This window comes from Plectrocnemia conspersa, unplaced genomic scaffold (assembly GCF_051122295.1).
Source record: "Plectrocnemia conspersa isolate PC_06_02 unplaced genomic scaffold, ASM5112229v1 ptg000006l, whole genome shotgun sequence".
Lineage (NCBI taxonomy): Eukaryota > Metazoa > Arthropoda > Insecta > Trichoptera > Polycentropodidae > Plectrocnemia > Plectrocnemia conspersa.
The window spans coordinates 15,447,153-15,470,010 of NW_028277170.1; the positions used below are offsets into that span (position 1 = coordinate 15,447,153).

A 22,858-nucleotide genomic window follows, 5' to 3' on the forward strand; every position below is an offset into this window, starting at 1 on the left:
AGGATATCTCACGATTTAAATGACGAAAGCATGTCAAACCTTCTTGCATTTGAAGAGAGCTCGCCATTTATCCAACATCGTGTAACTGAGGTCGAGTAGTGGGTGATGTACTGTAACTCAAGCTGCAAAAAGATTGGCTTTCAAAAGTGCAGATAGCGAAGCCAACTGCTAAAATTAAAGTAACCGTAAAAAGACAGTTTCGTCCTGTACTTCTAATAGGTACTACCTATTGTAGTTGGTATTATGTCACAAATATGACGTTATATTTTTATGCATAATAGTAATTTTAATTGATTTTAGAAGCATTAAGAAAACATCCAATCCGTTAAAATGTGAAAAGAAGCACTTGATATCAAGCTTAAAATAAAACAAAATACAAACATAACGATGAAAAACAATATCAATGTCTTGACTACAGGTTTTGGATGAGATATGATAAATTAGAATATCAAATTCACGCAATAAAACAAATTGCGATGATTAGCGCCGTCTCGCTACATGCAGGCCAGATCAAGTGTTGGCAACAAATGTTGGTCCTTCGGTTATCAATCTGCTATGTCATTAAAATCATAAAAACCAGTTGTCTATAAATCACTAGATAAAATTTTACATTTGGACGGAAGAAATTCTGCAGATTCTTTCAGAAAATAATGCTGTTTTATTTTATTTTTAAATTGTTTTAATAATTCTTTGTATCGAAACTTTTGTTTTAAAAACTTTTCACGCTACGCGTCGATGCACAGCGCGCACTTCGCATACGTTACGACTGATTCTATATATAGGTGATGGTGATGTAAACGACAATACATATGCATAGTAGATCTGCTGGGGAAATTGTATGTTCACATCAAAGACGAGTCGCTGTTATTTAAATTTGATATCGAAATACTACTCGACATACATGTACGAGAACATTTATTTCATTTCTTATCATTATTATTTATTCAGATTTTAATAATATCAATAGTCATAATTCGAAGTAGGAAAATTCACGCATTCATGTATAATTGCTATGAGGTTTATTTATTAATAATAATAATAGTATTACACATTATTAAAATAAAAAAATCTATATTTTTCTGTTGATATAATTTTATATCAAATGAAAATATGCGTATTATATTATCATTTCATATTGAACCTTGGATTTTTAAAGCTGCAAATTTTTGGGACTTTAAATGTGCTTTGATTAGCAAAATAAAAAATACACACCGCTTCTGGTCTGTAGCCTAAATATTTAAAATTTATTTGCAAATATTTTTTATAAAAACATATTTAAATAGTAATATGTACACGTCTAAAGCAAATTTTGAATTTTAAAATATTTTTTACGAATTTATTTTGTTGTTATGTTATATATTTTAAAATTAAAAATGTATTGATCCAGAATATTGAGCTCGACTAGTGCGCTCGTGAATACTCAGAATAGTCACAATAACTCGGTCAACATGCTCCGCCCACTTTTTTAATGCGCATGCGTTGAGTCTGTCATTGACGATTAACCAGAACCTATTTATAGGATTATGTTTTAGTTAGGTTAACGTAAATTTTAACGATAATTCGTTTCATTGTTCATTCGGTGCTTCGATATACAAACTTTAATATAATTCCAATCGTTTTACAGTTGTAACATGAATATAATGTTGGTTAGATTAATTCGGTTGTTAACCTAATATATTTGCTAAATGCATCTTCATAGAGAACTGAGAATATTGGTAGATTGAAGTAGGTTCAAGTTGCGGGGAATGGGTATTTACTTACTTATTTTATTAATTAATTTAGCTAATATAGATAATTTTTACACTAAGCAAATTTTAACTAAACATACATACATACTATAAATATAAACAGAAAATAAAAAATATTTAATATTTAAATTTTTTAATGCATGAAGGTGTTGCTTTATTCCAATGAGGGAACCTGCTACATTTTTATTTTTGCGTTTTTGTCTTATGAATATTATTATACAAATTCACAGCTCCGTATAATATTCCCCTAGCTGTACGCGTTTTCTTATACATATCTGTTCTTAAATTATCTCTATAAAATCTATGTACATCTTCAATTCTTATTAAATACTTATTAAAACAATCTTGTAACATATTATTTTCTAACTTGTATGTAAATCCTAAAACATTCATTTGCAATATTTCTTGGATATCCAACTATTCCAATCTTTCAATTGTACTTCTACAACTAATAAATCTATTTATATTTAAACTTACTCTTATTGCCCTATTTTGTAAATTTTGCAACATTGTCTTATGTAATTTAACAAACATATATAATATTGTTGCACAATAATTGAAGCGGGGCAATATAATATCATAAAGATTTTTTTTGTATTTAACTTAACATTATTCTCTTCCTGGATACTATACCTATTTTGACTATTTTTTTGATTTAGTAATCACAATGTTCTTTAAAATTTATTTTTCTGTCTAGAATACTCCTAAAAATTTATCTATAAGTTATCTACAATTATCGTCTAACATGTCTCTATAATTAATAATTGTACATTTAGTTTTATTCTCATTTAGTATATCATTTTTTAACCATCTTTCTGTTATACTTAGTTCGTTATTCAAATTATCTACAAGTTCTTTAACATTATCACATATGCAATAAATAAAACTGTCGTTTGCGAACATATGTATTTGACATATTATTTATTATATCATTAATATATATTATAAACAACAATGGTCCCAATTTGGACACTTGTAATACACCGTGAGATATTATTTTCTTTTTGGAATATACATAATTTATTTAAATTTTTGCTTTCTTTTTTAAATAATTATCAAACCATCTTAAAACGATTTCACTTATACCTATAATTTTTAATTTCTTAAACAATATTCTACTGTTAATTGTTTCGAAAGCTCTCTTGAAATCCAAGAAAGCTGCTCTAATGATTTTCTTCATATCCTTGGCCAACAACCATTCATTTATCACTACTTGTAATGCAGTCTCTGTGGTATGTTTTACTCTCTGATTTGTTGTTCACACGGAATGTTTTGTGAAATAATAAAATCCTTTAATTGTTTGTTTACTACTTCTTCCATAACCTTGTCCATACAAGCAAACATGTTGATTGGTCTTACTTCCTCAATCTTTTTACTATTTTTTTTGGTAAAGGTAAAACAGAGATAATTAGATTATTATAATAATCCTTTGATAACAGTGCCCAATTTACAGATAATTGTAAAAATAATAAGAGAAATTTAGCAACCTTTTAGGGTTTTTATTTATAAATTGCTTTTGCAATATGCTAATAGCCATTTTATGTATATATAAATATGTGTGTGGATATGTATATATATAATGAAATAATAAAACTGTATCATAAGAATTAGAGTAATAAAAAATGTTAATATAAAATTTTTAATATGTATATTTTAATATAATGAAATTAATTCACCAGTTATGTAAATCAAAAATATAAATGTTTTTGCAGTTGCACAATTACACTTCTCAAAATCCAGTACATCACATTTAAATACATGTTGGAAATAGTTCTAATCCATACATTAATTCACTGACTAACATTGTCTCTACATACATAATTTATTATTTACACTGTATGTGGTATAAAATCGAACCTTTCAGACATACAGACTGTTCAATAGATGGTATAAATTGACCAACATGATTCTTGATAGAGCACGCAAAATATTTATACATTAATTCTGGAAATAAAAAAAAGTAAACAGTGCTTCACGATATAACTCCTTAATTATAATTTCATATGCAAGTAGCTCAGATATTTAATGTAAACTAAATATAGACTCTATTATACTATGTAAGTTCGTCAAATGTTTTAACCGTTTATAATTTCATTGTTTAAAAAAATGTAAAAATAAAGAATATGTGACAGGTGACACCGAAAAGTATCAGACTTCTTGCGCACAACTAAAATACGAATAAGTGTTTATTGAATTATAAGATTGGTGTATTCATCTTATTACCATGGAACGTAAGTTTCATAATGGCGGGTATATTTGAGAGCCTTACAAGTGTCCTCCCATTATAATATCTTAAAAGTTACATGGTGTTTATACAATGGACACGAAAGCGCCGAGGGCTGCCAGTCGAGAAAAATCTGTTACGCCAGTGTTACCAGAGTACAGTTAAGTTTTGGCTATAATAAAATCTATAGAAATATATCAATATAAATAGGCCTCACACAATATCTTAACCCTTTGGACGCGTTAATCAAAAATAATATTTAATTGTAGTTTTTTTTGCAAAATGCAAATTTTACCTTGATACTGTGTATAAATGTTTGATTTTTTAATTTTTATTTATTTAAAATAATATTTTATGTTTATTCACAATAAAGTTTTTTTTTGAAAAGAATTATTTTAATGATTTTTGCGTAAAGAGATATAATATAGAAAAAATCAATTGGGCGACTTTAGTCGATTTTCGCGTTCAAAGGGATTCTTGACAAAATGGGCCCGACAACTGTGCAAATTTAAGTGTTTTGAATGAATGCAACTTCAAAAATGCAATAAGTATAAATATGAAGATTTTATTCTGTTTATTGAGTTCTTGCAAAAAAAGAGGTGTTATAATTGATGATGTGAAACTGCACGACCACTTTTGAAATCTGATGTCATTTTTTAATTCTGAAGACAAAGAGATTAAGTTTTTCGAAAATTATAGGCTGCGTGAACTATATACGGTATTTTTCAAGTCTTATCGCAATATTGATTGCTTTTCGAAACTTCTAAAAATTTGTCAATTTTATTTTCACATTCTTGCTCATAATATAAACGTTGAGTGGATTTTTTACTGATGAACTCTTAATGGATCAAGGAACATAATAAATCTTATGTGTAGTCATTAAAAGTAGTGGCGTTGCTAGGGTATATGCTGCCCGGGGCGATCCTTAAAATTGCCGCCAATCCCTATAGATTTTTTAAAAGAAAATCTGACCTTCCTAAAAATCTATAACCTAAAAATCCAGAACAGACGGCCTCTTTTGTCTCACTTCCCAATTACGCTATATACCTACCCTTCACATATTATTATATTATATATGCTTATTATTTATTTTTATATGTAATATTTGTTTTCTAATAATAATAATGTAATACGAGTTGTCAAATAATCATTATAATTAATTTTAAAGAATGCAATAAAATGCAATATATCAAATAGTATAAGACATGACATATTTAACATATCATTACTGAGTAAAAAAAACACAAAAATTTCTCAATTATAGAATTAGCTAACAAATTATGTATTATTTTAAAAATATACCTTAGTATTAGTAATTTATACTTTAATAAACGAAACTAGAAATTACAAATACATGTGTATCATTTTTTTAATATTAATTATGATGTATTTTTACAATGATCTTTCAAATAATAAATTAAAAGCGATAATATTTACACAATGCAATTTTAAGATTATGTCATGCTCGGATTTTTATAGTTATTTATTAAAAAACAAAGAACTTTTGAGAAGAAAAATGTTTAAATGCATTATTAGTATTTGCAATTTTTTATAAAAAATATTTTATTGTAAAAGTTATTGTTTTCTCTTACAAAAAAGTTTTATATCTTAAGTTTAGTTTTATTTTTTTATGTCCTTCTTTTTCATTTTTACATATGGCAGCCCTATGAGAAATGATGTCTTATACGAAGCTGTCAGTTTTAAGCGCCATATTCGCGGAATGCTATTCTCATTATAGCGATCTATTCTGTGTCTTGGTGATATTTATGACTTATTCAGTGCTCTTAACTGATTTCATCATGAACATCCTTCCTAAGTCATTAAAATGCGTCAATGTTAAAGAAAAATATTTTTTTTGTAACATAAAAAGTGATAAAGAGTACAGAGTTTCAAAATTAGCACGTTGGATTAATATAAAGGTGCAGATAGAAAACCCTCACCTTTTGTTTATGTGTATATTTATTGATTAATTTTAACAAACAAATAATCTTTATATTTAAAAATAATACTGAATTTAACTGTTAGCAGACAAAGTATGCCATTATACTATTGAAAACAAACTTCATACCCTGGTTAAGGTAAAATGTAGCTTTGATCAGATTATATTAGTCACACTACAATAAAGATAATGGTTTATAATTATTTTAATTTTAGCTTTGGTGATTGATGCTCGCAACACGCGACCTATGAAGACCGCAGCATTTAAATGTTAGATACTCGTACTGGGATTGGTTGTATCCATATAATTTAAATCGCCATACAAATATAATAATACTCGTCTTGATTTAATACATTTTTTTGCTTAATATTGCAGGTGTTCAACAAAAAGACACTGTTGAATTTCAGTACTCGCCATTTGCTGTTCTTTATAATTTAAAAACTGGTGGGATATCATATCTACTAAGAGCACTGCATTGCGATGTCGAGAACTTTTTTGGGCTATTCTATCGAGTTTTTGCAGTTTAGCTTTGTGTCAGGTATTTCAACAATTATCACTAACGACAGCAACTCTCGATTCCAATACATTTTGTGCTGGTAATATTAATTGGTTTTACTTTATTACTCAATTTTTTATTATTTGGTATAAATAATGTTCCCAAAACCAGAGCAAGTCCGTATGTTATATTTATAACTTCATCATAATTTACTTTTTGTTTTCTATTTATATGATATAATCTATTCAATGTCGTTGTTTTGATTTTCTAGATCGATGAATATTTTTTAAAGTATTTTTTGGGGGTATTTATTTAACCCTTTCAGCTCGTAAATTATGTGGGATTCACTAGTGCTTGGCTTTATATTACTTGGATGGTGTGTCAAGCGTACCATTTCAAGTAATGAAATATAACGTCAATTTTTGGGTATTTCCTGTGCATGTTTTGAATGGCGTTTTTGCAGTGTTGTAGACAAAGAGTTTCAAGAGCATATCTTATCAAAAAATATCATTTTTACTTGAATCAAGCCGGGGAGAGCTCATTTATAGCGATAAGTTGGAGTTTTTTTTTATGACTAAATTAAAAAGCAGATGTGCCTTAGCTTTTTCCCGAAGGCAATAGTTCGTGATCGTCCTTCGGTAGACACGTGTCGGTGACGTTTTATTGTCTATTGTGTTTTCGATAGTGTCTCGGGTCTCCATAATTTGTGTCTAAATAAGACTATAGTGATTGATAGTTTTGTTTTAATTACTTATTTTTTCATTTTTTTAAATTTTATCGTGAAATTATTTTTTAAATTTTATTGTAAACAAAACAGTGATATCGCTGAATATAGTGATTGCAATGATAATATGCTTTGTAATGATAGTGATTGGGAGGATTTCATGTTTGATTTTTCATCTTCCAATGATAATAGTAAAGATAGTAACGTCAAAATTAGGCCTGTTGCCTTGAATCGAAGATGGAATACAGGCAATTTAAATAATAGTGACGAAGAAACGGTAACTCAAACAAATCGCACCACATCAGAAAATTGTAGAATAATAACTAGTAATGACAATGTATCTTATAAATAGCAATATTTGCCAAGTGATAAATATCTACCTATTGATTATTTTCAATTGTTTTACACTGATGAGTTAGTATACTAATAGAGCTTGAGGATTTTACCATATTAGTTTCTTTAATTTATAATAAATCAACATCCCACATTATTAAGCGTAGTGCCCTTTTTCGTGCATCACTTTGTTTATTTTTATATAAAAATATGTTATTTAAGCTTTATTAGCTCGAATATATAAAATCACAAACAAATATGTACCATAAAGCTACTCATTAAAAGTTTTGTCTATTTTTAATTAAGAAATATATATAATAATATGACACTAACTGCAACGTTTTATTTGACCTTCGATGGGACGTATTTTAGTTTTTAAAAATATACCTAACATTAGTTTATATAAACATAGATATATGTTGTGGATTTTTTAATTGTTGTAAAACGCTACATTTATATTTCTGCAAGCGATGTAAGCTTTCTTCGTTAACTGGTAGATATATTTAAAACTGAGCAGCATGTCTTTGTTATATTTGTGTATATTTATTTATTTATAGTTTAAACATTTTTTTGGTCCCATAAATATTTTAAAATGGGTCGTCGCCTTATCGTGTTAATTTATTGTTATGGATTGTCATCCAATGGTACTTGAGAGAACCTAAAAAAATTAAAATGTAATTTAGAGAAATGTAAGTATTTGTTCTGATTTCTTCGTGCTTGGTATTAGTTTATTAATATTTATGCCCTACATATATAATTTAAACTTTTAAAAAGAATTTAACATTTTTGACTTTTCCTGAGCTTGCAACATACCTAGTACTAAAACGATTACGAGTGCAAAGGGTTAAAGGCTTACTGAAATCTCGTAAATTAAAATACACTTTTTTGTAATAGAATATGTTAATTTTATTTTAAATCAATACATTTTTATTAACCTTTTTGTGCCACAATGTGTATTATGTATCCAAGGGCTTAGTGCTGCGTATTTTTAGATTTATAGAAAAGGTCATAAAAGTTCGGAAAGCACCTATTTACCCACTTCACATCTCTAAAAGGCCTCACCATCGTAATTTTCTTGATATTTATTTTATATTTTATTTGCGAATTACATATTATGTATGAACGTAGTGACAGCTCTTGGGCCGCTCAAGAACAATTTTTTTTCGTGGTTGTAAAACTCGCTATTCAAATTATCATAATTTTTAATGCTTCTCCATAGATGACTATAAACCCAACACGGTTTGTAATATTTTTTCTTAGCGTAAATAATAGTTTATTGCGAGAGAGAAAAAAGTCTCACGTCGAGTTACAAAATGCTCGCGCAGCCTTAAAATGGTTAACATAGATTTATTTGATATATCTTTTACATATAATTTCCATTTTTGATGTACACCTTTCACAGAGTTTTTTACACTTTATTTTATTTATAACCCGCTAGGTAGGCAGTGTTTCAAATGAGACTACAAAATATAAATGTAACAATCATCACTTTTTTCATAAATATGATCTATATTTTTATAAGAGATTCTTTGTCTGCGATTACTTTGTTGAGAACAAACCAATACTATTCAACAGTTAAAAAATTGAATGCTGTGCTTATTGGGAGTTTTCCAATACTTTTGTTTTTCCACACGGTACTTATAACAATACTTAAGTTCTTCTATAATCTCCGGGATGTGAATATTCCCTACCAGCAAGTGCTTTCCCAAGTACACTCATCGATGCAACTCGAGGTGATCATATTCCAGCATACCTTGTAGGAATTTTGTGGGAAATAAAAATGGATATTATTTGTATTCTCTCATGCACAGGTATGTTTGAAAACTTTTTTGAACCTTTTCTATTAGAAATTAAATCTTCTATATTATTCCATAAGCATCAGAAGATAACCAATTTGGATTATTACTACTTGTTGTTCGGCTCATTAAGAAAACAGCAAAAACCATAAATAAAAGAGGCTCATACCAACTATTTAAATACCATTGACCTGAACATAGTAAATGACCCCCAAACTTTTTGAACCTTATTATTAATAAAAAAAACCGTTTGAGAAAAAAACCACTAAATATCTAGCAATATAATGTTTATATATGTATAAATATAATGTTTATATGTATGTATATAAATATTAAAATAATAAAAAAATTAAAATTAAAAACTTTTTTACACTTTTATATACAGAAATCTACAAAATTTTGGTGGCTTTTGCTGAACAGAATTTTCATTTTTGTATGCGTAGACAGTAATCAGACAACTAAAAATAGGTAGTAATTAGTGCATTGTTGACTTTTCAGGTGCTGAGTCCCAGTGCCGACTTGTCTTATTGCTAAGATATCCAGAGCCGAGATGTCCTATACCTGACAGACTTGGTTGAATCTTATGCATGTATTTATTTATTATTTATAATGTATTATAGAAAGGTGGATTGTAGAAATTTACTTGCTGTTTTTGTTTTTCAGAATGTGTGGAGATAAGCTTGAATGGGGATCTGGAACATTCAACGCCATAACTTTATCCATTGAAATAAAATTTATGTTGGCACAGAAAAATAAAACAAATAATTACATAATTAAACAGTTATTATTGCAAATTTAATCCAAAAATGATAATGATTATACTTCAAATGAAAGAAAATTATTATTGAATTTATTTTGTAATTGATTTATTAATATTGATATTATCTAAATTTAATAATCATAATTATTATTTTAATGTATTGCCACCAGTATAGTTTTGTATAAATTTATTCGATTAGTTTTGCATTCATAACAAAGTTAATATTATTTTTACAATTTTTGTCCTGTTTAATTTAATAATATATTAATTGAATTGATGGCGGATCTGATGAAGTATTATCAATCTTCAATAAAGCAGCTTGGTCCATTACGAAGTGTGCCATCTGGCAAAACTACATCCCATTGCTCTTCGAGTAACTTTTGTTCCACCATAGAGCCATTTTCGCGAAGAACTAAAATAAGAGGTTAATATCATAAATTATAGCCACAAAAATATAAAGTGCACAATTTTATAATGTCTTAAAGATTACCTTTAGTAGTGTTAACTACTCTCCAGACTTTCTTAAAACGTATGGGCAGTTTATCTGGTACTAAAAATAAATAGTATTACAATAAAGCAGCATTACTGACATTAATTTAATCGTTAATATCGTTCATTACATACATTTCGCACTTTTATTCTCTGCAGAATGCTCTGTTGATGATTGAGGGCGTTGATCATCCATCTTAAACTATTTAAGTTCTTTAAAGTCGTATAAGAAATTGTGTTAAGTGTTATGAAATAGTCAATATTTAAGTAAAAGCAGTGTAGTATATATCAGGCGGTTATGGTGAGATACTTTTCCTTTCGCTTGTTCGCGTGTTAAGTAACGAGTGTGAGTGAGAGATAAGGGCGTGCGTTCCGCACACCCTTATCTCTCACTCACTCTCGTCACTTAATACGCAAGCAAGCGAAAGGAAAAGTATCTATAGTCTATTTATTTTCAAGAGTCAGTGCGCAAGAACATTGTTTAACGCGTAATCATAACATGCTTTTAAATTTCTGCCCTGTGATTGGTCGTTCGCCGTAAGATCAATCGTTTCATTGAGAACGACCAATCACAAGGCAGAAATTTAAGAGCACATTTTGATTACGCGTTAAACAATGTTCTTGCGCACTGACTCTTGAAAATAAAATAAAAACTATATGCGCCTGGTATATATAGGTATTATGTATAATTTTATAATATTAAGTTTATTAAGATATACAAAATTAGAAAAAAATATTTATTAGCTACTCACTGTTTTTCAGAGCTCCTTCTACCTGGGTGGTCTCAAAAACACTAATAATTACCAGTGGCTTCAATATTAAAGAAACATTTGTTAACAATGTATTTGCTGATTGTCACAATATCATGATCTAATTAATTATTTGTCAGTATTGCAATTTTATTGAAACTATCTGAACAGTCATTGTTGTTAGGGAAGTTTTGATGAGCTTTGATTTTCTAAAAGCATGTTCAGCATTTGTTATAGTAATGGTTAATGTAAAAAACTTTGAAGAACAGTTAATACATTGCAAAAAAAATTCATTGTATTTATTATTTAAGATATGCAATATAGATAATTTTTGTTACTCTAACTCAAAATCAAATATTTTAATGAAACGATTTTGTCAATTAAAACTTTATTAACATAAATTTTATAAAATGTTACTAAGTTAATGATTGTTTTCTATTTTTAATATATTTTGACTTAAAGCTGGAGGTGGTGTTAAATGGTGTTAAAGATGCTTTTGAGTTTTTGAATTTTTAATTATTTTAAGGCAAACATAATTACAGCATTTTCCCATTTTTGTCATTTAACCTATCTCCAATTTGTTCAACGATGATCTTCCGTTCCAGTTAGGTCAGTTGTAATCTTGATTTGGTCAGATATCTTCTCTCCTGGCAATATCGCCAAAGAACTGGAGTATTTTCTTAAAGAACAATTTAGCGCTATGTCCTTTAACTAGACTGTTACTTAACAAACATCTTAGGTTATAGGTAGGCTTACCATATTTATGAAACTAAACAGGGACAGCTAAAAAATGTCATCTCGGAAATTTTGTGCAACCGAGATCGATGGCATGAAACTGGGACAAACCCGATAAAACCGAGAATGATGTGTAATCGGGACTGATGGTGTGAACCTGGCATAATCCCGGACAAACCCGGACATAGCAATAGGACAATATCTTTTTCTATTTGTCATTTGTAATGTATTTACTATGGAAAAATAAAAGAATAGCAAGAATACACTAAAATATAACTTAGATAAAGATATTCATCTTCTTTTACTAGAAATGATGAAATAAATGGTATGCCATTTAGACATAATCCACTAAATAAAAAAATAATATTTTTATAAATGGTACAGACAAAAAAACAAAATCAGCATTTAGATTTAAATCTATAAATGAAAGAATTTGGGAAATCAGTGCAGTAACAAAGGTGTAGTATTCAAAACATTCTTAAATTTCTAAGGACCAATAGAATATGAAAATGATAATCAAATAGGAGAATAACATCAAAAGCTTCAAGCAGTTTGCGACATTAACCAAAATATAATGTCTGTATTCCTCAGATATAATAATGTTCAGATTGGTGTCAAACCAGTTCTTACAAAGTTAAGAGGAAAATACATTCATATAATGGATGTGATAATAAAATCTTCTTCAGCCACACCGTAGATATTTATGTATTGAATAACACTTTTCACTGTTTACAAATTCACTTCTCGACAAAAGTGAATAGATTTTCACATTTAGAATCGCGGATGAAAATGGTTCACCTTTGTGTTTACATTATTCATATTAGAAAGCTAAAAGTGAACCGCAAAAATCGGCTTTAGGGAATGGTGAGAAATGAGATGTTACTCGTCATATACACCGAGATTCTTATGTGTTTATTAATAATGGTAAAAATGTCAACTCGTTAGATTTTTTGTTGAGAAATATTGATTTTGATTGAATGATTTGTATCTCGCCACATATCAGCACATTAGAAGTTATATCAGTGATATATGTTGATATAAAGAACAGTTTAGCGTTTATTTTTTAGCTGAAAATAATTAAACCTATAAAATAGTAGTCAAACAATATGTTTGGATTTGAAGTTAAATCTTATGTGCTTAAAAGTGGTGACCAACAAAAAAGACACTGGATGGGATTGTATATAAATTTATTGTCGCAGAATATTATAATGAACCCGACATATAAATAAATGAGCAACTGCGGACTCGGTTGTAGCTGGTTGTTACTCCTTGTAATTGCTTTGCTTGGGTGGATGATAAAGTTGCAAGGAAATACGAGGAGTCGTAGAGGAAGGTCGACATCAGGGAAAGGCAGTGTCCTTAGTCTGCCGGGTTGGACAAATTATATATCCCAAAGCCAGGATCGTCCGTTAGCATTGACGTATCAACATGTTATCAGCTTGAAGGTAGTGTAGTTGAAGGTCTCACTCTGAAGTGAGCGGCGTTTGTCAACTATTCATAATAGTTGAGTTGTAGTAAGTGGTGTACTGTTAAATTAATTAGTGCTGGAAATTTCCCTGGAAGCTTTAAATTCAAATACTTTGATACATCGTATTAATTTTGGTACTTGTTAGTAGTTAGTTAACACGGCGCTACGCTCAAAAACTACTAGTTGTTACTCTCCATTGGGTTTCCCGTGACTCTAACGTGGTCTCAGTGCTATGCGTATCAGGCGTGTACGGTGAGATACATTCCCTTTCACTCGCTCGCATGTTAAGTGACGAGAGTGAGTGAGCGTTTCGCACGCCCATTTCTATCTATCTCTCGTCACTTAACACCCGAGCGAGTGAAAGGGAATGTACATATCTCACCGTACGCGCCTGGTTTATGAATTTATTTTATGAAATGGAAATGAATATGAAAATATTTTTTTAAAAAAGTAATGCGAGACTTGATAATAATGATAATGGGATATCATTTCCATTTTTTTGGTGAGAATATCAGTTTGAGATTAGTATTATTAAATTAAACTCAGGAAGATGTTAATTTTGTATAGCTCTTTTTCCACAAGCTCCCCAAATTCTTAGTCACACATGTTTAGTATATCCGGGCGTAGGCGAAGGGTCGACTAGATATAAAAAATGTCTTATCTTTTCGTTAGAGAAATATTATATTATGAAAACTGTTAATTGAAGGTCTAGTTACTATTATAGACATTTTCTACTTGCAACAATTATTTGCTTAATATAAATATTTAGCAATCATTATATCAGAATAATTGTAATTCTATGAAATGTCTAAATAAAAACTCATTATCTTAAAATATTTTCTTTCCACATATTTTACCAACAAATTTGTTGTAGAAGGCAATGGAAAATCACTACATCTATTCGTTATCTAAGAATATATTTACCTTATGTACTAGTGTCAAATAAATGGATTATATAGAATATGTATAATAAAACAACTTAATGTATTTAAAACAGACCAATATTTATTCTATCAAATATTATATTTAAATCATATCTTTTTATTACAAGTGATTGTATTTACATAACTGACTACATTATATGAATAAACAGATCCGTTTAATCCTGAGAAATCTTGTTCAATACTATTTGAATCTTTGGCTCATTGTCAACCAATACTAGAAAGAGTAAATAATATTTAAGTTAGATTTATATTTAGGTTATAAATATGAAATTAAATAAAACATGGTGATAAACTTACCTATTGATTGAGAAACGATAGTCCACTCTTGACGTGTAACTAATTCAACTGTAGCGAAATTCTCCTGCGAATCAGCAGGAGAATAAGAAATAACTTCTTTCACCGAATTCATATCTTCTGCTCCTTCTACACCTACTTCTTCTGCTACTTCTACATCAATCTCTTCTGCTACTTCTACACGTCTTTCATTATTTCCATAGTAGTTTTCTTCATAGTTTGTAAGGTTTGTCAAATTCTCGTTATTTGACAGATATGGTTCATTATTAACGAACACTGGCTGCAGTGCATTAAATGGACTTTCATCTATACTAAAATAATTATCAGAAGTTGACAGACTCCCGAAAATATCATCTTGATTTTTCGACATCTCTGATGGTTTATTCCTATGCCATTCGCAAACCATCTTAAACTGAAAATATAATTTAATAAAATGTTAAAAGTAGTTAAAATAGTAAAATTAAAGATTAAGAGAAAGCAAATGTTGTAAATCTGAATAGTTGCAATGTAGCAGTGATCATTACAATTAGGGTGAGTGTGAATGACAACTAGTCGTTTACAGTAAGTTAGACCCGGAATGATTGTATTGCTTTTGCCATGAATTATTCACTTCTGATAATTTAACATTTGTTGGTGCTTTTCCACAAGACAATATTTTAGATTAATTTGTTTCATACAGAGCACACAAAAATATCACTTTTATGAAGTCTTAAAATATTCGCTAATGTCCTGATTTTAGATTTTGGTGTGATTCGTGATTTCTATATAATACTGATATTTGCTAGCCACGCAGCATATTCGTGATATACGCGTAACATGACGAAATTCCGCCGTGTTGTAATCACTCTTTACCATCGCAATTTTTCGATTATAATTAATGTCATTGTCTGTGTTTTGCCTAGTATGCAACTGTGCTTGCCAATCAAGTGTATGTACTTGCTAGAACTTGTCAATCGCTTTGTAAGTTATTCCCACTAGGGCCAGTGATACAATGATGTTAGGTGTGCTCCGGCTTGGATGGCTACGCGGTACGAAGTAGTTGGGGATATAGTTGATAAACATTAGTATCGATGGCGCGATGTTCACATCGAGATTCCAAAGTTCTTTCTGACTAATTGTACTTAGATTCTGAACACGTGACGTGTCAACATGGGGATGATATCATGGTAAATGTTATTTGTCATGTGACAAATAAAATATTACAATTTTATATAAGAGATAAGTAAGTATTTGATACTATATTGCCGAACAAAATTTATAAAATATTAGAATATACTAGATACTTTCGCATGAAAGTCAACGCGTAGTGCACAGAGCTGAAAAGATCAAATCCAGAGTCCTACATGGAAGTGTATTGGGACCGGTACTCTAATTTATTTATACAACTGATCTCCTAAAGATAGGTTCAACAACAATAGCGAAACAAATAAATTAGTATTATATAAAATAAATTAGATTTTGTAATAACAAATATGGAGAGGCATCCAATAGGATGTTATCTTTACATGCATGCCAATATCATAATCAAACAAATTTACGAATTGTTTATGTATAGACAGACTGTAAATAAAAAAAAATGTTGTTCAACATCGTAGGCTTATTTTCACATCACATTCTAAAAAACTGTTGTATATTTGTCGTCAACGTGTCGTTGACATTGTTAATGCTGACGCTGTTAATGTATTCACGGCGTCTGCGGCATTTCTGACTGTGTCGTTTTCGTATTCAATCACGTAATAAGTTCTCAACTTACCGATGGGTGGCGAATCGAACAAATATGACCAAGCTCGGAGTACCTCACTCTAAGTAGAACGGAAAAAAACTAATTGTTAATAACTTAATTATAATTCCAGGGGTTTTCAAGCAATTATATTAAAGGACCGTCTTGAAGATGTAACTTAATGTCCTAATACTAATAAGCAAGAGTTTAGCGCTTTGTTTCTCCATAGTTTTTCCTTTTGCACTCATAACTACGCGTTTCAAGCTCAAAACTCCCACTACGCGCTTGTAATTTCGCGCTTCGCGCACTTAATCTTGCGTAACATTCGCGAATTGCATTTATAATTATAATTTTGAGCTCAAAATCTAATTATTCCCATTTGTAATTTCGCGATTCGAGCTTTTAGTTTTTAATAAAATTTTCAATTAAAATATTTAACACATTTTATGGGACAGTAGTGGGTCACGTGCAAAAATGGAGTCAACAATATGGTAGCCAAGGACACAACGAAAAGCACCGATGGGATGCTCTGAACCAACCTTCGCTGGCAACCTACCACCATATTATATACTCAACCATATGGGACTACGTCACACTGCTGGGTGCAATAAGGTTCGTTCCGTAAATCACAGCTATGCGCCTTAATCATCGCTTATTTTTTTCGACGATGTAGAGATTTATAAGTAATAATAAACGGCTTGGTATAAGGTATGTACTATTCGAAATTAGGGAATGACTTTATAAAGTGTAGATAGTTTGCCCCTTGGATAAATATATTTTTTACTTTTATAATAGATTTAATATGTCTTGGAACAAAAAATTAATAAGGGATTGTCAGCTAAAGGATATATGCCACACAACTTAGTTAGCAATGCTTATTGAGCTATATATATTAGCCGCATTGTCTCAGATGGCGAGATGAATTTTTGACCTAATGTCAAATTAATGCTTTTCTGACAAATATGCTCTATGACTAGTCTTCTTGAAATTCGAACATCAACAATCGGCTTGCTGGTTAGCGAGTGTCATTCATAAGTTCGGAAATCGACAGATATTATTGATGTGTCTATTTCTAATTGAATAGAAAGAAATGATGTGAAAATGTGACTTGGTAGTTTTGTAACTTTCTATCGACTTTCTCTATTAAGGCAATCTTGTACAATATACGATGTTTAAAACCATATAATGTATAAAATAAGTCACATCACATATGAATAAAAAAATTATATTTAACTCAGTGAATTAGCTAAATTTAATCCGGCCATATGCTTAAAAAATTTTTTTGTGGTTGAAGCGGTCGTGTTTAAGCTTCTATTTTGTAGTTATCGGCGGGTCCGGTTGACGATTTGTGGTAGGACGTTTGTACAGCGAACTGTACAAAGTGGCCCTTGCGAAATCTTCCAGAAAGTTCTTGACGCGTTTTGACGGTGATCCTTCGACAGTCGTCGATGTTAATCCTCGAGCGCGTGTCCTGGAGATGGTTGCTCAGACAGGAGGCGAGGTGTAGAATCAGCGTTCAAGAGCGAAGATGAGATCGGAGCGGCGAGTTGTAGTCCAGTGAGTGTTGCAGAGTCGGAAGTCCGGAGTCGAATGAAATGTGAACTTTTGGCCCCGCCTTATATTCCCGGTCGGGTACGTTAAGGTATCCCCACTCCGCGCGTTGCTTGCGGCTGCGGGAATGCGGCGTCATTGTACGACGCCGCTTAGTTCGGGTGCAAGGCTCAGCGGGACTTCACTTTTGCGTATGATGCGTCCCGGACGGTCGTCTCGGGATCGCCATAGTACTCCCCCTCTTAGCAATTTACAGTTGCGAAATTCAACCAAGAGGAGAAATTATGGCTTGTTCTAATTGATGTGGTCTTCGTGCGCAGCGTGGGTCGGCGCAGATGAAGCAGAACCAGATGGTTGATGATTGTGTGGACGTATGTACAGCGAACTGTACAAAGTGGCCCCTACGAAACTCTCAGCTAACGGAAAAGTAGGGGTTCGGGGTCCGTTTGTCACTTGCGCATGACATGGTCCTCCAATGGTGTCCTAATGTGCATAGATCTACCTTAAAATATAAAGAATAATATTATTACTGTAATTAAAAAAAATATATTTCAAGATACTGCCTGCGTCGTTGTCTGTATGTGTAGAGCTCGTCTGTCGTTTTGTTGAAGCTGTTGCTGGATGCTCAGTCTTTCAAGCGATTTGGGAATTTCACTGTTCTTCCGCATCTTGTCTGTTTGATTACGCGTTCAGGCGGCCTCTCGTCCCGTGGAGTAGAGTCCGCTGGTATTTCTTGAATAGGCGCCGTATCTTGATCCGTTGTCTGGATGTAAGCCGGTTTCAAGCGGTCGATTGAAACGGTTTTCGGCTTTCCTCGAATATTCACTGTTACGCATTTGTCCGTTCTGCTAATAACAGCGAATGGTCCGTCGTATGGTGGCTGTAGTGAGCCTCGTGCTGCGTCATGCCTCACGAAAACGTGAGAGGTCGTGTGCAGGTCCTTGAAGACGAAGGTAGAATGTGGTCCATGCCGCTTGGGCGATGTCGGTGTCAATTCGGCCATCCGTTGTCGTAGTCGTTCGGCATAATCAGGAGTCGGTGACGTGTAATTATGCGTGCGTGGAGCCAAAAATTCTCCCGGTAATCGGAGAGGTTGTCCGAATACTAATTCGGCTGAAGTCGCTTTTAGATCCTCTCGCCAAGCTGCGCGGATTCCCATCAAGACTGCGGGTAATGACTCAGTCCATTGCTCGTCTTGATGGCACATGAGGGCGGCTTTCAGCTGTCTGTGGAGCCGTTCGACCATCCCATTTGCCGCGGGATGATACGCCGTCGTCCTTATGTGTGTAGATCCGGTTGAGCGGGCCAATTCTTTAAACAGGGCGCTTTCGAATTGCCGGCCTTGATCGGTGGTTATGCGAAGAGGTGTTCCGTAGCGGGAAATCCAGCCGCTGAAAAGCTCCTTAGCGACGGTTTCTGCAGTGATGTCGTCGATAGGAAAAGCTTCAGGCCAGCGGGTGAATCTGTCGACGCACGTTAACATGTACGTTTTTCCCTCCGATTGTGGAAGAGGGCCGACTAGGTCGATATGGATGTGTTCGAACCGTCCCTCCGGGGGCGGAAAACTGCCGATCGGCGTGGAAACATGGCGAGAAATTTTCGATCGCTGGCATTGTTCACACTCTCTAGCCCATCGCTTGCAATCGGTGCGCATACAGGGCCAGAAGAATTTCTCTGCGACGAGCTTGGTTGTTGGTCGTCCTCCAGGATGCGATAGGTTGTGGCACAATTCGAAAGCTTGTTTTCTAAATTGGAGCGGTAGATATGGTCGCTCGTTGCCGGTAGAGCTATCGCACAAAATTGTCGCATCGGATCCAGGAATGTTGACGGTCCGCAAATTGGTATATTTTTCAATTTCCGGATCTGCAGATTGTTGGCGCGACAGATCTTCATAATTTAAAGACTGCACGCTTTCTATTCTGGATAATGCATCCGCCACGACGTTATCGCTGCCCGAAATGTGTCGGACGTCAGTTGAGAACTGCGCGATGTAATCGGTGTGACGGAATTGTCGAGGGGAAGCTTTGTCAGGCTTCTGTTTAAATACATACGTCAGTGGTTTGTGATCGGTATGTATTGAAAATTCTCGTCCTTCGATCATGTGACGAAAATGTCTCACTGCTCGATATATGGCTAGCAACTCTCGATCGTAAGTGCTGTATCGAGTCTCCGTTGGTGAGATTTTCTTCGAGTAAAAGGCAAGTGGGTGCCATCCATCCGGTGTTTGTTGTTGAAGCACTGCGCCGATAGTCCTGTCCGAGGCGTCAGTGAAAAGTCCGAGTGGTAAACTTGGGTCTGGATGCACTAAGCAGGTGGCATCCGACAAGCCTTGTTTACACGCCGTGAAGGCTTTTTCCAATTCTTCACTCCACGGCACCGGATCGTTGTTGGATTTACTTCCCTTCAATTGATCCGTGAGAAGTTGTTGATTCGCGGACGCACTAGGGATAAACCTCCGGTAGAAATTTAACATCCCTAGGAAACGTCGTAGTTTCTGCATGGTGTCCGGGCGGGGAAAATCTGCAATGGCTGCAACCTTTTCCGGCAGTGGCCTGGTGCCTTCGTGGGAAACGCGATATCCCAGGAAATCAACTTCTGCTTTTCCGAAAACGCTCTTTGCTGAATTGATTAGCACTCCGTATTCCTTTAGTCGGCCGAATAGCTGCCGAAGGTGTTCATCGTGCTGTTGGTGGTTTTCGGATGCGACGAGTATATCGTCGATGTAGACGAAACAGAAGTCGAGTCCTCGAAGTGCTGAGTCCATAAATCGCTGGAACGTCTGTGCTGCGTTGCGTAGGCCAAACGACATAAAGGGGAACTCATAAAGTCCGAACGGTGTAGATATTGCTGTCTTCTTTATGTCCTCCGGAGCCACAGGTATCTGATGGTACGCCCGTACCAAATCGATTGTGCTGAAGATTTTCTGGTTCGCCAGTGCGTGGGCGAAATCCTCAATATGTGGCACGGGATAGCTGTCGGGTATTGTTCTTGCATTCAGTGCTCTATAATCTCCGCAGGGTCGCCACTCGCCAGGAGTTTTCTTCGCGACGAGGTGAAGAGGCGATGACCATGGGCTGTCAGATGGTCGAACGATTCCGTCGTTGATCATCTTCCGGAATTCCTCTTTGGCGATGTGGTACTTCTCCGGAGCTAGTCGTCGAGGGCGATTTGAAACTGGAGGGCCTGAACTGGTCCGGATGTGATGCACTGCTGTATGTTTCGGCTGAGGTCGCAGCGATGTCAATCCAGCTGATTGCGTAATTTCCGGAAAACGTTTCAAAATGTCGTGATACGTCGTCGTTCCGGAAATAGCTTTGATCTGCGGCAAACTATCTGTGCCTTGTACAATGCATTGAATGTTGAATGCAGTTGTACCGTCGACCAGGCGGGCACGTTTTAAATCTACAAGTAGATTAAAGTGGTGCAAGAAATCGGCTCCAATGATGGGTTTCGTTACGTCGGCAATGATAAAACGCCACTGAAAATCCCGACGAAGTCCTAAATCGACGGAGAGTTGTTTCCATCCGAACGTTTGGATGATGGAACCGTTGGCTGCGAAAAGGTCGTACGGAATAGCTGGAGTTCGAAGTCCTAATTTGCTTCTCGGATACACGGACAGGTCCGAGCCGGTATCGATTAAAAACTGTTCCTTTGTTACTTTGTCGGTAACAAACAGGCGGCTTGACTTCGGCCTAACATCGTCCGCTACCATTGACGAATGCCGGATTAGTTTTCCGACCTTTTCGAGCACGGATCCTTGCAACGGCGCGCCTTGTCCCCGAAAGTCTCGTGGTAGTAGCACAGTCCTGAATCGTTGCTTGGGCGTTTTTTCGAAGAGGAGCGACTTCTCGGGCGGTTGTTGTAAGCTCGGCTCCGGCTTGAGCTTCTTTGACGGTCTGTAGTAACGACCATCTTCTCCAAAATTGCAGTCATCCGGGACAGCTTTTCCTCGAGCATGTCCAATCTTGACGGAGTGGTTGGTGGAGGCGGTGCACTGACGGCGGCGGTAGTATTGTATCCGCATGGTTCGGCGTCCATCAATTTGTCGGCGATGGTGGCGAGTTTATCGATGCTCGTGTCGTCCAAAATCAGCATCATTTGACGCACGTGTGAAGGAAGACGGGCCATCCACACCGTGCGTAGGCCTAGCACGGAAAACTCTGAACCGGCGAGTCCTTCCAAGTGCCGTAAAAACTGAGATGGTTTCCTGTCGCCCATCTCCTCGCGCTCAAGGCATTGCCTTAACTTCGTTTCGCGTGATGATGAAAGGCGGCTGATCAGAGCAGCCTTTAACGTGTCGTACGCGTGCGCGGCCGGTTTATTAGTGATAATATCACGCACCTCTTGGATGGTGCGAGGCGGCAACGAAGACAACACCTTGTAGTACTTCGTTTCGTCCACCGTAATTCGAGCATGGGCCAGTTGTTCTTCAAGCATGATGAACCATAGGATAGGGTCATCGCTGGTGAAGGGCGGAGGCGTCACGGACACAGCATCGGAGTTGGCGGTTGGAGCACTGGTGTTGGCTGGAGCTTCCATCGTCACGTTTGAGTAATAGCTTCTTCGGGGAAAAAAATATTATAATGCGTTGGTGTCAAACACTGCCGGGGTTATACGCATTTAAAAATACGGTTGTGTTGGGTTCCGTCAGGACAGATATTTTTTTTGAGAAAAAAAAATAAATAAAAAAAAGCGTTGGTGTCAAAAACTGCCGAGATTATACGTATTTAAAAAAATACGGTTTACGCATCAGAAGGGTGCGTTAAATATCACGTCGGGGTCACCAATGAAGCGGTCGTGTTTAAGCTTCTATTTTGTAGTTATCGGCGGGTCCGGTTGACGATTTGTGGTAGGACGTTTGTACAGCGAACTGTACAAAGTGGCCCTT

The 22,858-nt window shown here is 34.2% G+C and overlaps 1 protein-coding gene and 2 long non-coding RNA genes across 10 annotated transcripts; 1 reads left to right on the forward strand and 2 right to left on the reverse strand.

The window, feature by feature from the left end:
* The first annotated feature begins 1,468 nt into the window (after positions 1 to 1,468).
* On the forward strand, positions 1,469 to 10,033 carry LOC148234337 (uncharacterized). Of its 8 annotated transcripts, none has more exons than XR_015810130.1 (5): positions 1,469 to 1,749; positions 5,998 to 6,050; positions 6,127 to 6,449; positions 9,759 to 9,849; positions 9,924 to 10,033. It is a non-coding gene; the product is annotated as an uncharacterized LOC148234337 (long non-coding RNA). The 8 variants fall into 8 exon arrangements; XR_015810126.1 differs by lacking the exon at positions 1,469 to 1,749 and having other exon boundaries at positions 5,318 to 6,050; positions 6,127 to 6,180; positions 6,287 to 6,449; XR_015810127.1 differs by lacking the exon at positions 1,469 to 1,749 and having other exon boundaries at positions 5,318 to 6,050; positions 6,127 to 6,180; positions 6,287 to 6,449; positions 9,759 to 9,845.
* LOC148234338 (uncharacterized) lies at positions 1,490 to 5,185 on the reverse strand. Its single transcript, XR_015810132.1, has 2 exons — positions 3,972 to 5,185; positions 1,490 to 3,915 (listed from the first exon to the last, which is right to left on the reverse strand). It is a non-coding gene; the product is annotated as an uncharacterized LOC148234338 (long non-coding RNA).
* Positions 10,034 to 21,696: 11,663 nt separating the features above from the next.
* On the reverse strand, positions 21,697 to 22,509 carry LOC148234339 (uncharacterized). Its single transcript, XM_088188392.1, has one exon. The coding sequence runs from the start codon at positions 22,507 to 22,509 to the stop codon at positions 21,697 to 21,699; it is 813 nt and encodes a 270-aa protein (XP_088044518.1).
* Between the last annotated feature and the right edge of the window lie 349 nt (positions 22,510 to 22,858).

What these genes read in the sequence shown, in the direction of transcription:
- LOC148234339 (XM_088188392.1), bottom strand. Translation starts at nt 22,509, where the DNA reads ATGGAAGCTCCAGCCAACACCAGTGCTCCAACCGCCAACTCCGATGCT.